At 34.8% G+C, this 15,091-nt stretch overlaps 1 protein-coding gene and 1 long non-coding RNA gene across 7 annotated transcripts; both read right to left on the bottom strand.

The window, feature by feature from the left end:
- Window positions 1-778: 778 nt before the first annotated feature.
- Window positions 779-4,468, bottom strand: LOC112743650 (uncharacterized). 5 transcript variants are annotated; one of them, XM_025792938.3, is made up of 3 exons: window positions 4,035-4,468; window positions 3,080-3,483; window positions 779-1,887 (listed from the first exon to the last, which is right to left on the bottom strand). In XM_025792938.3, the coding sequence occupies exons 1-3, from the start codon at window positions 4,197-4,199 to the stop codon at window positions 1,437-1,439; spliced, it is 1,020 nt and encodes a 339-aa protein (XP_025648723.1). In that variant the 5' UTR covers window positions 4,200-4,468; the 3' UTR covers window positions 779-1,436. The 5 variants fall into 5 exon arrangements, with proteins under 5 accessions (XP_025648723.1, XP_025648726.1, XP_025648724.1 ...); XM_025792941.3 differs by having other exon boundaries at window positions 4,025-4,449; XM_025792939.3 differs by having other exon boundaries at window positions 779-1,884; window positions 4,035-4,405.
- A 3,023-nt stretch (window positions 4,469-7,491) lies between these two features.
- LOC112743652 (uncharacterized) lies at window positions 7,492-14,881 on the bottom strand. Of its 2 annotated transcripts, none has more exons than XR_011871055.1 (4): window positions 14,462-14,881; window positions 14,264-14,358; window positions 13,927-14,002; window positions 7,492-7,659 (listed from the first exon to the last, which is right to left on the bottom strand). It is a non-coding gene; the product is annotated as an uncharacterized lncRNA (long non-coding RNA). The 2 variants fall into 2 exon arrangements; XR_003172164.3 differs by having other exon boundaries at window positions 7,572-7,707.
- Window positions 14,882-15,091: the final 210 nt, after the last annotated feature.

Here is a 15,091-nt window from a genome sequence, read left to right as displayed (position 1 = left end):
CCTTTCTAGATGAGTAGGAGAGATAGTAGAGTTGGTTATTTATTTAGATAAGTAAGGTTGTGACTATGTTGCTAGGATTGACCTCCATAAAATTGGGTAGGTATCGTTTTGCATGATGTCTGTAAATTGGGTTTTATTCATTTTGGGCCTGACTAAGTAATGGACGGGTTTTATTCATTTTGGGCCTGACTAAGTAATGGACCAGGATATGAACACTTTCTTATAACTAATATAATGAAATTTAATTTATATGTATGATCAAATTTTATAAATAATATGATCAAATTAAATTTATATTTCTAATCAAAATACGAATAGAGAAACAAAATGACAGTAGTTGTCATTCAATTTGGTCCAGTCCAAAAGTACAAAGTGGTGTGTTCAATTTTAACAAATAAAATTTTAAATATAAAAATAAAACAAAAACATTTGAATTAATGAAATGATTGGATAAAAATAGAAAATAAATAAGGTACGCAATTTATATTTACAAAATTTTGTTAATGTAATACAAATGATAGAATGAATGTCAATTATATATACTGTCAAAAACTGATGTATATAATAAGTAAAAAACATAAACTTAATAATATAGTATTATTTAGTTTGTATTGAATTTGAACGAGCAAATGCAATTTTCCTCTAATTGTTCTATCCTCAAAATAAGAAATCTAAAAAATATTGGCGCCATTATCATATAATAATATCTATTACCAAGTGAGTAGTTCGTCCTCAAGAACCAATGAATGAATAAATTAGACAGCAACGGGCAAATCAATAGAACGAAGCCATCAAATGGATTCCAAGTTAGTTTTCTGGTAACACGGATGGTTAAAAACTTAAAATTATGGACACAACTATACAATAACAAGTATGGCTCAAACACACCAGAGAAAATTCATCACGCCACAATATCAAAAATACCCTACTGACCAAGTACAAACAAATTCAACCTTTACTTCTAAAAGAAACAAGAGAATGAATGCGACCCTGCATGCGCACCGGGGGAAAAAAGGGGGGGGGGGGAGCGGTCATGAAGAAAAAAATGTCAATACCAACAACTAAGGAAAAGATGTAAACAGTAAATAGATACCAGACTCTAAATAAACGGTTCTGAATGAATCCAGTTCACAATGGCAAGAATTTCATTTGGAAGTGGGATTGGAAAACTCGGTGCACAAGCATCCCGCACTAACGCAAGGTTTGGAGAAGAGCCGCATCCAAAGGGGTAATGTATGCAACCTAATTTGAAAATTACATCGGTGGCTGTTTCCAAGGCTTGAACCCGTAACCTTTGATGTCACACAGAAACAACTCAACTGATGCTCCCCTTCAAAATGGGATTGGGAAGAAAAAAGGAAAAAGCAAAAAACCTGAAAATAGTTGTGATCTTATAACGTTAGGTAATTGGAAGAAAGGGCTTCCACCCGCCTCACTCATGTAGACGAATATGATGTCAATAATCGCTTAATGCCGTTTTTCTGCTCGGATGTAAGCCTGGACGGGAACTTGATGTTGAACTTGATTCGCAAGTTACCTTTCTTGGAGGGTTCTTTAGGAATTGGCATGCCCTCTCCTTTAATGACTTCTTCGTAAGACGGACTAATGATTGAATTAACGGGGATGGTAAGGTTTCGGCCATCAAGGGTTGTCAGCTGCACCGTGTAACCTGTTAGAGCTTCTACAAGGGATACCTTCTGGGTGAAAACAAGATCATTGCCATCCCTCTTGAAGACACTATGCGGCTTCTCGTCGATGATGAACACAAGGTCTGCGGGGATATGTCCTCTTTGCTCATTTCCCTTCGCTGGAAAAGTTATTTTTGTTCCTTTCTTCCAACCTGGTTTGATCTCAATTGTAAGGATTTCCTCTACTTTGGTGGGCCTTCTAAACAATAAGAAAACAAAATTAATTAGTCATTATCAACCCTAAAACCTACACCCCACAAGTAGCTGCCAAATATAATAATTCAATTTTCCCTCCATAATTTAATTGCTAATCCAACATTGTTTCGATTAATTAATGATGCAGTACTCCAAAATCAACACCGCAATTTTCAACAAGTGTTAAACAACTCAGAGAACAAACTAATAAAGTAGTAAATAAGAGAGCAATATAGGGATTAGAAATGTGAAGACAAAGGATATTAGTAAACCAACACATCTAGGCATAAATTCCAAATTCATTGGAAGTATAAAAAATTTATGAAACCTGAAGAAATCAAATACATAAATTGATAGCAGCTGATACTTTCTTTTAAAAATATACACAAGCTGCCTAACAGCCTATGCTACTGAAATGTTTTCATCCATGTTAGACACCTGGCATCAAATTTTGCTGATAAATTTAACAAACTATTGTGCCAGCAAGGGTCTAATGTTAGATTCACTCATGCAAGGCTGGATGCACAAGATCAAGAGAGAAAAAATGTTTGGTCAAAATTCCTGATAGTTGAACAGAAATATCCAAGAAAGTTTATATTATCAGAAATAAACAAAATAAAAAACTCCAAGGTTCTATAACAAAAATGCAAGTTAAAGAACTACTAGAAAAAATATGAACCAGCAATGTTGTTAACGGCAGCAACCAAAATGCAACACCAAGACTGCAAATGTCGGTACTACAAATTCAAATCTATCAAGGTGATCAAGCTAACTGACCCCCCAAATAACAATACATTATTAGTTAACCCAAAACAAATTATCAAACTTGACTTCAAACATAACAATCTATATATGTATAACAAAATTTGGCTCTATAAACTATATGCTTCGGGCTCCTCGGAATTGCTAATCACCGACTAGACTTGCATTGCATCATTTAGTTTAATAATCCAGATAAAACATTAAGCCACATAATTTTGATTTCAAATTATATAGATTGATATATTACAAAAGCATAGCATATAAACAAATATATGATACAACAGAAGGACACTAGCAACAAACATAAAGAACCAAGTTTCCTCATAACACAGTGGCTAACTGCCTATTTTAAATTCTTCCAATGACCAATAACATAATTTTCTCATGAAATAGAAAGACAAAACGCAGCTAATGAGTAAAAGTAGATAGCTCACCCATTGGCATCAATAACATCCCTCGAAATCTTCATCTTTTTTGTTGTCCCTTTATACAAATCCTCCAAGCTACATAGCAATGTTATCTCTATTGGTGCACTTTTCCTTGGCATATGGGCAGAGCCCTCTCCAGCTCCACTCCTAAACTGAGCAAAGATATCATCACCAAACATGCCGCCCCTGGAAAAGCTAGATGGGCCAGCGCGACCACCCATGTCCCCCATTCCACCAAATGAACTGGAGAAACCAAAGAACTCCGAAAATATATCATCTGCACTTCTGGGATTGAACCGGAAATTCGCAGAACTGCTGTCACTGCCACCACCTGGTGGTGGTACCTGCCCCTTCAGCCCCTCCTCACCATACTGATCATAAACTGCACGCTTCTGAGGATCACTCAAAATCTGTTCAAATTGAATAACCACCATAACAAATTAATAATTAAATGAATAACTCCTCCACTTCAAAACATTAATCCCCACAGGAAATGAGGAATTTCTCGAAAGATCAAATTTGAAACTGGGCTTAAAACCCCAGCGCCTCACCCTCAAGAGCCAAATTAGGAAACCCTAGGAGCTAAAAATTGAAAAATTCTTACGGAAAGTTCCAACTTTGTAGGATAAAAACAAATTCGACAAGTTAAATTACTCAGCTATTTCTAATATTCAAGTAAAAACTAAGGAGGTTACACGCACAAGTTCAAAACTACTATGTGGCTGAAACCCTTATGAAAAAAAGTTGTGGACGTCACAGCAAAAAAATGATCAAAAGCTTGAACTGCCATAAAAATCTCACTCTAGAACGAAAAAAAGGAAGAAAGAGTCGCAGTGAAAAGCTTCACACTTATGAAAATTCAAAAACAATAACAAATAATCATTTATAATTAAAAATTTAATTTAGAAAACAATTGGCATGACATTGAGAAGATTGGGAAGAGTTTTGAACATTTGCAGACATCATAGGCTTCGGAGATTTGCTTGAATTTGGTCTCAGCGTCCTTCTTGTTGTTAGGGTTCTTATCAGGGTGCCACTTCATTGCAAGCTTTCGATACGCCTTCTTGAGATCATCGTCTTTAGCGTTTCTATCGACATCAAGAATTTTGTAGTAGTCGACACCCATAACAACTCTCTTCAGAAAAGTCGAAGAAGGAAGAAGAGGAAGTTATCTGCAATAATTGGAGAGGAAAACGGGGAGAAAGATGATTATATGACGTTACTTCCGGTAGAATTCATGTAGCAGAAGTAGCAGAAGTAGAAGAAGAAGAATCCTATTCTAAACTATATTACTATGTCAATGTATTTTGGTAGGCCCAACAAATTTTGCTTGGAGAGAAAAGTGAAAACCCAATTTGGTAGATCAAAATTAACGTAAGGGTAAGTTTGGTTTATTCCTTTAAATTGTTTTCATTTTTAATGTATTAAGCCGAGTTTGGGTAAATAATTTAAATAAGTTCTTGTGGAAAAAGAATTTAAAGTATAAAAACTTTTATTAATAGCAGCTTATGAATAAATTATTTTGTGTTTGGATTTTTAGTTATAGAAGTATTTATTTTAAAATTGTAGTGTTTGAATAAATAACTCAAAAAATATAATTTTTTTATACAAGAGAATGGATATTAAAATAACAATGATAACAAATACTTTCCAATATTAAAGGTTGATTTTACATAATCAAATTACTAAGATTACAATCGATTAGGCAATTGATTCTTTATTTATTTTCTAATTGGTTCCATTTTTCTAGCCCTTTTAGCATTCGGTTCTTCCTACGTAATATCATTAGAAACTGGTTCTTCTATTTCACCTTCACCTTCACCCATAAGATCAAAATTTTCATGGAATTCTTCAAATTGTTCATCACTTGTGTCATTCTGTCGAATAAAATTGTGTAAAGCCATACAAGCACCAATAATTCTAACTTGTGTGTCTAAGAAAAACGATGGCATGGCGCACAAAATTTTTCATCTTCCTTTACAACATCCAAATGAGCATTCAATTGTACATCTAAGGCTAAAATGATAGTAGTTGAATACTTCATTTCTTCCTCTTGCTCTGGGAGCCAATCTAAAATGCGGAAGATGGTATCTGTGACCTTTATAAGGACCTAAGAACTCCATAAAACATGGATAGCCAAAATCTACCAAGTAGTACTTATCTAGCAAAAATTTAGTGCACCACAAAATCAGTTAATAACAATAAAGAGTTTAATCTAATATAAATAATATCAGTCTCAAATATGCTAACCTTTAGGAGGAAGAGGAAAATGAAGACTTTGTCTACTCACAGCTTGATTAAAAATTTTAGTATCGTGTGCAGATTCCTCCCAGCCTAACCATATAAATGTGAAACACATGTTAAAATCACATACTGCCATCACATTTGTAGTTGTGATCCCCTTTCTCTATCAATGTATGGAATTTTCTTGTCGGCAGGAACAACAGCAGGTACATGAGTTCCATCTATTGCACCAATACAATTTTTAAAATATGGATAATATCTTTCATCATTTTTAATTTCCACTGGAGTATCTGTGAATGTGGATCAGTTGGTTGAATAATATGTTGAGCAAGCTTGCAAACAGCATCCAGTACATAATGAAATTGTCTAGAAAGAGTTTCTCCTGATTGTTGGAATCTCTCTTCTGCATTACGTATTGAACCTGATTGTCCAATGATATATAAAATATACCTACTTGTTCATGAATTTCAATTTCTTTTGTTGTCTTCAGATTGTAAGTATTTTGTAAAACATCACACGGATGAAAGAACACAAGCTTTTTCATCCTAAATTGCTGGTAACAACGAATAGGATGCTCATTTAAAAGTTCATTTACCCAACTACTTCCTGTCAATTTTGAAGTTCTTCGTGGATTTTTCACAACGTACTTTAGAAAATAATCAACACAAGTTGCGATTGTTATTAAAGTTATTGTCTTCTTCTTACGTTTGGCTGCGACTTTTTGTTTGTTTTCAAATTCTTCATCTGACACATTTGTATTTGATATTAAACTTTCAGTTGACAAACTTTCAGTTGAGCTGTTAGATATCTTGTTATACAAATATTTTAAACTAATATCAAATAATAAACACTAATCATACTTGTGTGTCAACCATAATCTTTAAATAAACAATAGTTCACATCTTAAATATAAAATAGCAAACAACCATAGAAAACAATAAAAAAATATAATTATAGAAAATATTTTTTGAACAACACATAAATATATTAAAAAGAGACATTCTAGCCAAAAAATATTAACTAGACACATCTGCTAAATTATGAGTCTTCAACCAACCAAGTTGTAAGGCAGAGTCTTCTAGCCCATAAAAATCTCTCTATTTGACCTTTTTGCCATTAGTCTTGTAGCTATAAAGAATATATCACTCCCCACTTCTAACCCAGGTAATTCTTTGAGAACAGCTAAACAAGTAGATATACTTGGTATTTTATTTTTATGAGCTATTTTATTGGCCTTTTCTTCTTCAAACACATTAATTATACGTTCTAGTTGAGTTGAAAGTTGAGAGGCTCCCGACCCCTTCCCAACCTTTCTTCTCTTTTGTCTCATTGCACTAGGAGGTGTTGATTCATTGTTTTACTCATCTTCTAAACCTTCTTCCTCATTACCATTATCTTCGTCATTATCTATCGTTCTAACTATCATTTATATCTTCAGAAGGTGCTCATGCACCTACACCAGTAGCTACAACATCTTCAGAAAGGAACTCCATTTCATCAAGATGTTTTGGACCTTCCTCTCTAAATTTTGCCACATCAGGATTTTCCTATGAGACGATAAAATAACAATTAAAAATTTCTCGATAAAATTGATATTTCTGAAATAGTTTTAAAAAATGTAAGATACCTGAATCTTAGCATCCCACCAATCATCACTTGCTTGTATGGTCTTCTTAATAGGACCCCAATTCCCAACCAAGACCGGTCTCCTTTCCTTTTAGTTTAGCCCATAGTCCCCACTCTCTTTTCATAGCTTCCCACTTGTTTTTAAATTGTTTAGACTCATAATTTAAACCAGTCTTTTTCAAAAATTTTATTTTCAAATTTGTCCAACCAACTTTGTTAAAATGTGTTCCAGGTCTATTTCCAGCCACCATTTCTTCTTTACATATTTTCAATATAATAGTATTTCGTTTACTCCAATCAGCTTTAAATTTTCTTCTGGACTTGCTACTTTCATGAATTTGTTGGGGAAGAACATAAAAAAAAAATCAAACAAAAATAAAAATAATAGCAAGAACTTTGCTATAACTAACTATAAAAATAATAGCAAGTTATATAAAAATAAAATCACATATAAAAAAATAAAATTAAAACTGAAATTTTATACTCCACACAATGTTAAATACAAAGTTAATAATAAAAATTGAATAATGAAATGATAAAAAAAATACCTGGAAAGAATATATGCAGTAGATGGTTCAGATAGAATATTGTCTGAAAATGGTGGTGAAGGATCAATACTTCTAACTGATTAATCATTATGTGAAAATGGTGGTGGAGGGCCAGCACTTCCAGTAGATGGAACATTGCGTGAAGATGATGGTGGAAGGCCAATGTTTCTAGAAGACGGAACTTTGCGTGAAAATGGTGGTGGAGGGCCAATATTTCTAGCAGAAACAGGAAACATTTTTTCACAGAATAAAAAATGAAAGTAGATTTTTTTTGCTTTAAAATCAATTTTTTTCATGGAAATGATAGAATGATAGAAGGAGAGAAGTCATATATTTCTACTTCTTCAAAAAGCTATAAATTAACTTTTCGGAAAGTTAAAAGCTTTTCTTTAAAATGGTGCCAAACACATGTATCGTGACTTTTCATAATTCAAAAGTCAAAATAAGTAGCTTCTGTCACTTCCCAAACGGGCTCTATAAGTGTTTTAACTTTTAATTTTACCTCTTAAAATTTAATTAATCCAATTTTTTTAAATTTAATTCTGCGATTCAACTTTGCATAAATTAATTTTTAAATAGATAACCCAATTTTTAGGGTAGAAGTGAAGCTGACAACATTATTTCGCACAGAAGTTCCAACTGAAGCCGCAGCCCAAAAGTTTAGTGGAGTCTGCCACGCCTCAAAACCTTGCCAGAAGTTGTAAGAAGGCCCAGAGAAAACTTTACCTGTATGCTCCTTTAAATGTATGTAACTATATTGGTATTAGGGCACGGTTTTCTCTCTAGGAGAATGTTTCTCTCAAGATAAGAGATTTTTCTAAGAATATATGATTCTTTCTGTTCACACTTAATCAAACATCACACAAACACATCGTCTGACTTATCCAGTATATTACATAAAATTTCGATACTTCTTCCAGCAAAATCTAACCTTTCCTATACAATCTACCATTACACACAATTAACAAATACATCCGTTCTTACACAATATCCACCATTACCCACAAATCACCAGCATACAAATTGCAAAACCAACAAATACTTGAACAACAATATCCTAAAACCTATTGAGTTTCAATGGAAAACTTTGGACTTGAATCTATAGAAGGAAAAATAATTTCTTTGTTGAAGACGACGCAACAAGAGTTCATGGCAGATTGCTTGAATCTAGTTGGAAAAGTGATCACTAACAAGGAGCTTGCTTTCAAAACCATCAAAAACACTCTAATTGGAGTTTGGAAAAATCCTGAAGGTATGTTAATTTTTGAAGTGGACAAAAACAAAGTTTTAGTCAGCTTCAAGAACAAGACGAAAGGGTTACAAATATTAAAAGGAGGGCCTTGGAATGTTAGAGGCCATATTCTAAATGTACAAATGTGGATGCATGGAGATTCCATATCTGAGGTTAGACATGATTTTTTGGAAATTCGGATCCAAATACATGGACTTCTCCAAGAGTTCATTAATATAGAATCAGCAAAAGAGATTGGGAATAAAATAGGCTTGGTTGTAGAGGATGAAGACCCAATGGTGGGAGACACTTTAGAAAGAATTTTTTCTAGAGTTAAAATAGCAATACCAGTTTCAAAACCTATATCCACTGGTTTTTATTTGAACAGGACAGACTACCAAAGGCATGGATACAGTTTAAGTATGAAAGAATCCTGGAGAGTTATTGTCTGAACTGTGGTATTATCGGTCATAACAAGAAAAAGTGCAAGAATCCAACAACAATGTCAACCTGGAACCCAAAGGAACCAAGGTATTCGGCTGGTTTAGGAGTGGCACAAGCAAGAGCATTAAAGCCAAAAGAATACAGAGTAGCAGGGAAGATAGTAGCTCAGGGCAGAATTAGAGAGAGGCGGCACGTGAAGAACATGATTGAAAGAAGGGAGGTGAGTCAACACAGCAGACAGCAGGGAGTAAAGCTGGCAGTGCACAGGAAAAAGAATGGGTAATAGAAGAGGATAGTATAGCCAAAGCTCCTAAAAGAACTAGCAAAGAAGATCATAGAGATGTGGAAAAGGGGAAGAACATCCTAGAAGATCTGCTTGTCAAAGAAACTGAGTTAGAATAAGTGGAGAGAGATGCTAGGGATTGTGTAAAGGAGAATAAATTTACTAAGGACAGCAAAAAGATCTATGAGAAAGGCAAAGAAATTGGTAGGCCAAGTGTGTTAAGAGAGGAGGCTATAATTAAAGTTATATGGGCTGACTTCTATCAAAGTCCTAATGAAAATATTCATCTTTTTAGAATTGGGTCACAAGAAGAAGATAATAATATCACTATTGGATAACCACTTAAAAGGCTCAATAACAACATGGCAAAGGAGAGAATTAAAGGAGTTATAAGAGAAAACAATGCTATTGAAGCCCAACATAATAATAAAAGGTGTCATATGAGTGTAGATGGAGACTATTGGGTTAAAAATAGAGAGTTAGAGCAGGATAACAAGTAGATATATACAACAGCTGATGAAGGTGTTTATTACGTTGAACTTGCAAATGAAGATGAAGAATTAGAGCCCAACAATAGCAAAGCATTAGTAGTGGCTACAGAATATGAAATGGAAATTGTACAAGGAATGGAGAAAAAACTGAAATTGAAAAGGAAAAGGGAGGACGAGCAATAATTGCTGATGGGAGATATATTCGGAGAGAAAGCTGCCCTACAAGTTTGGAAAGCTGGTAAAAGAAGCAAGCAATCATTAGGACCAGCTAGAGCAATGCCAACAGAGGAAGACCAGCAGAATAAAGAAGAGATAATAGAAGACTCAATGGCTGAGGAGGTGGGCCTAAACATGACCCCAACTCAGCCATGAGTATCATAAGCTGGAACTGTCGCGAGGTAGCAGCCCCTGCGACAGTTTCTGAATTGCACAAAATGTGCAAGCAAATCAAGCCAGCTTTAGTTTTTCTTATCGAAACAAGAGCGAAAAAAATCTATTATGAAATTAAAGAAAAAACTACATTTCAAGAATACTTTTTGTATAAAATCCCGTGATTTGTCCGGAGGGCTATGTCTCTTTTGGAATGATATATATAACGTTGATGTTTACTTTTTGTGTGATAGATACATAAAGGCCCATATTGTTGATAGAAAGGAAAATACATGGGTATGTAATTTTATTTATGGCAATCCTAATTTTGGCAGGAGGAGAGAGCAATGAAGAAAAATCATAGCAACCAATTATAACAAGGTGGAACTTCAACTCTTTATAAGCAATTTTAATGACATTTTGACTCAGGAGGAGAAGAGGGGTTTACCTAAAGCCACATAGCCAAGTAAGAGAATTCAGAAACTTTGTTGATTCTAACTTTCTTATGGATTTAGATCTCAAAAGGGATAGATTCACTTGGTTCAGTAATCCAAGAAACGGATTTGTAACTAGAAAAATGATTGATAGTGCATTAGTTAATTGGGAATGGAGAATTTTGTTTGAGAATGCTTCACTTTTGACTATGCCTGCTATAAGCTCGGATCATTGCCCGTTAATTTTGGACCCAAAACAGATATTAGGATAAGCAAGAGCTTTAAATTTGAGGTATTTTGGACTGACCATGAGGAATGTGAAAATATTGTTAAGAAGGGATGAGAAAAAGAGGTTTCACAGAGCTGCGAATAGACAAGGATAACAAAGAGGATGAATAATTACAAGGAAGAATTGAAAAAGTGGAGTAAATCTACATTCAAACGAGTAGATAAGGAAATAAATAGGCAGAAAGAAGAGTTGAAGAAGTTACAAGATTCAGATTTCACTGAAGAGAAGCAGAATAAGGTACAAGTTTTAAAGGAGAAAATAACAGCATTATGGAAGCAAGAGGAGAAATTTTGGGGCCAGAGATCCAAATTAAAGTGGTTGAAGTGGGATGATAAGAACACATCCTTTTTTCATGCAACAACCATCCAGAGAAGAGAGAGAAACCACATTGAAAGATTGAAAAATGAAGCAAGTTATTGGTTGGAAGAGAGGGAAGAAATAATGAGGTACATTGAAGAGCATTTTGAAGCATTGTTCACTTTGACTATAAGACAAAGGTATGACAACACCCTAAGTAAAATTCCAGTGAAGGTCACCGAAGAAATGAACAGAGGGTTGATTTCTGAGGTCTTAGACGATGAGATAAGGAATGCAGTTTTCAGCATGGGGAGTCTCAAAGCCCCAGGACCAGATGGCTTAAACGGGTTATTCTATCAGAAATATTGGCAGGTGATCAAGAAGGAGGTATGTGAGGTTGTCAAAGAATTTTTCAGAAGTGGGCTACTGCCAGAAGACATTAGTGAAACCACAATGGTCTTGATCTCAAAAATTAAAAATCTAGAAGGACTTAACCTGCTAAGATCTATTAGCTATTGTAATTTCATATATAAAATTATATCAAGGATCTCAGTGTTGAGGCTGAAAGGACTGGTGGAGGATATAATTTCACCAATTCAAAGTGCATTTATAGGAGGGAAATTGCTATATGATAATGTGGTGATCGTGCAAGAGATAGATCATAGCCTAAACAGAAAGGGAAGAAAAGGATCTAATAACATGGCAATCAAGTTAGACATGAATAAAGCGTATGATAGATTAGAATGGGATTTTTTTTAGAATGTATTAAAGAAGTTTGGATTTAATGAAAGATGGGTGGAATTAGTGATGAAATGTGTTAGAAGTGCCAATTACAGATTTAAGGTCAATGGCGAGTTGTCCAAAAAAATCAAGTCGCAAAGGGGCCTAAGACAGGGTGACCATTTATCTCCCTACCTATTTATTTTGGCAGCCAAAGTTTTTACTATTTTGATGCAGGAAGCACAGAATGAAGGCGATGTCTCTGGAATAAAGATTGCTCCTACAGCCCCTACAATTACTCATTTTTCGTTTGCAGACGACTGTATTATTTTTGCAAAAGCTAAAGAGGAAGAAGCATATCAAATTATTTTAGTGCTGAATGAATACACAGAGGCGTCTAGACAGAGGATAAATTTGAATAAGTCAGATATCACTTTTGGGAGTATGTGTCAATTCAGAAAAGGGTCGACATTGAGGAAATACTAGGCATGGCATCGTGGGAGACACCTGGAAAGTACCTTGGTCTTTCAGCTACTTGGGGAAGATCTCAAAGCGAAGCTTTAGCATGGATTGAAGAGAAAATAATGAATAAATTAGAAGGATGGAATGAGAAGCTATTAAATCAAGCAGGCAAGAAAACTCTAATCAAAGTAGTAATTCAAGCAATACTATCATACGCTATGAACAATATAAAGTTTTCAAAATAATTCTGCAGAAGAATATGCACTAAGGTGGCACGATTCTAGTAGGCAGCATCAGGTAGAGACCGATGTATCCATTGAAAAAAGTGAGAATCCATTACAAAGAGTAAGTTGGAAGGGGGGTTGGGATTCAAGGATCTAAAATCACAAAACACTGCCTATCTTGCAAAACAAGCTTGGAGAGCCGTCAAAAACTCGAATTTGATTTGGGTCCAAATTCTAAGATCATTATATTTTTCAGAAGGCAATTTCTAGACAGCAAAAAAAAAAAAAAAAAAGAAAAGGGGCAAATTGGGTTTGGAGAAGCATTTTGCATGGGTGAGAGCTTCTTAGAGCAAGAGGCAAGTGAAGCATAGGAGATGGGTCAAAGGTGTGCATTTGAAAGGATAATTGGATTTTCAGAAAGAACAAGGCTCTGAATGTAGAAAGTAGTGATGAGACCAAAGTTAGCGAGCTGATTATGGAGGGAGAGGGATGGAACGTAAGGAAAATTGTAGGAATGCTTTCCCACTAGATCAGCAGAGCAATTTTGATAACTCCTATTGGTGTTCTAAACAAAGTAGATAGAAGTCATGCGGCTAAAATGGCAAGTCAAGAACAGGATATCATGCGGCTAAAATGGCAAGTCAAGAATTGAACCAAGGAAATCCATCAACAAGTGAAGATAGAAGGGACCTATGGAAAGAAATATGAAAAATGTGTGTCCCACAAAAAATCAGAATGTTGCTATGGAGAGCAAGCCAGGATGTATTTCCAATGGGTCATAATCTGTATAAGAGGAATATAATACAAAGCCCAATTTGCCAAGTTTGTTCTAAAGAAGTGGAAACAGTGGAACACGCTTTCATGCTTTGCGATTGGGTAAGAGCTACATGGTTTGGGACTAAATGTCAAAGTATTCCAACTAGAGATACAATCTCATCTATTGGGAATTTGTTATTGGAAAATATAAGAAAAATTATAGCAACAGGAGGTGAAGAACAAGAGAAGAGAATCAGCAATTTTGGGTTCTTGATATGGGAAATATGAAAGACCAGAAATGACAAACTATTTCAATATCTAGAAATAAACTCAATGTGGACAATAAAGAAAGCAAATGTTATGGAAAATATTTACTGGAAATCAAAAGAAAAACAAGCAGGAACGATGCTTAGAGAAAGAGAGAACAGAACAAACCTGGTAAGATGGAGACCTCCTCCAATTGGTTGGCTGAAGACAAATGCCGATGCAGCATTCAGGAAAGAAAAGGGTTCTGGTGTAACATTTGTGGTAGTTAGGGATAACAGAGAAAGAATTGTGTTAGGCTTCACAGGAAAAATTCAAGCAAATTCAAGCATAACAGCAGAAGAAACAACAGTTAGACAAGCTATAATCATAGTTAATAATCTCCAGATGGGAAAGACTCTAATAGAATCTGATAATTTAAAATTCATACAAGAAATTAAATCCATGGGTTCAATAGGAGAAATTTTAGCAATTATTCAAGACATTGATATGCTAATGGAGTAATTACCGGAAAAGGGGTTAACTTGGACTCCCAGAAACGGGAATCTCCTCGCCCATGAAACAACCTAGGGATATTGCACTAAAATTTGAGCACTCAACCACCTGCAAACATCCACAGAATCATCAGAAGTGAAATTCAATTTAATTAAAGTTTGAGGATCAACAAAGAATTAAGCTTTAATAAAAGAGGAACAAAGTGCCATACAATTGAGGACCAAAATGGTACAGTGAATAAAAGCTTCTCGACTCTCGTGGCCACTTATGGTACAATGAATATAAGCTTCTCGCAATGGCTCTAGCAAAGCATTGAATCTCAGTTTGGAAGGGATGATCGCAATCTTCGATGCACCATATTTAGATGGAGTCCTAGCACAGTTGTAGGAGCAGCGTATTGAGTAGGTATTGATGGTGGGTGGCTGAGGATACCATTCCACTGATGAAAGATGAAGGTGGATAGAAGACGAGTTTTCTCTGGTTCACAGTTCAAAATGTGATAGTGTTAGAATGGAAATGGATTAGGTCTTTGTGTGTTTTTTTGGGTCTTATGGACCTAAGTCCAAAAAAAATGTATGTAATTGCTTCATTATAAAAACAATAGGAGAGTGAGGAGGTGAAAGTGAGGCTCTCGAGAAGACAAGTAATTTGGCCATTATAACTCGGTTGTAACCGACCTATATTTTTGTATTCTCTATGTAGGTTTTGTCTTAGGTGGGGAAAGAAATATTGAGGACTTTGGTGGTCTAAATAAAAAAATTAAAAAATAAAATATTAAATTACTTAAATACTCTCATCTTCTTTCTTTTGTTTTTTCCTTAACAATAACACCAACCACACC

Source organism: Arachis hypogaea, chromosome 14, assembly GCF_003086295.3.
Source record: "Arachis hypogaea cultivar Tifrunner chromosome 14, arahy.Tifrunner.gnm2.J5K5, whole genome shotgun sequence".
Classification (NCBI taxonomy): domain Eukaryota; kingdom Viridiplantae; phylum Streptophyta; class Magnoliopsida; order Fabales; family Fabaceae; genus Arachis; species Arachis hypogaea.
The sequence above is the reverse complement of the archived record's forward strand: the minus strand, read 5'-3'. Positions and strand labels throughout refer to the sequence as shown.

Excerpts from the sequence above, each read along its gene's own strand:
- LOC112743650 (XM_025792938.3), bottom strand. The coding sequence starts at position 4,199 with ATGGGTGTCGACTACTACAAAATTCTTGATGTCGATAGAAACGCTAAA. Across the intron at positions 3,484-4,034 it reads AAATCTCCGAAGCCTATGAT|ATTTTGAGTGATCCTCAGAA; the intron begins GTCTGCAAATGT and ends CAATTTGAACAG. Across the intron at positions 1,888-3,079 it reads GATGTTATTGATGCCAATGG|AAGGCCCACCAAAGTAGAGG; the intron begins GTGAGCTATCTA and ends CTTATTGTTTAG.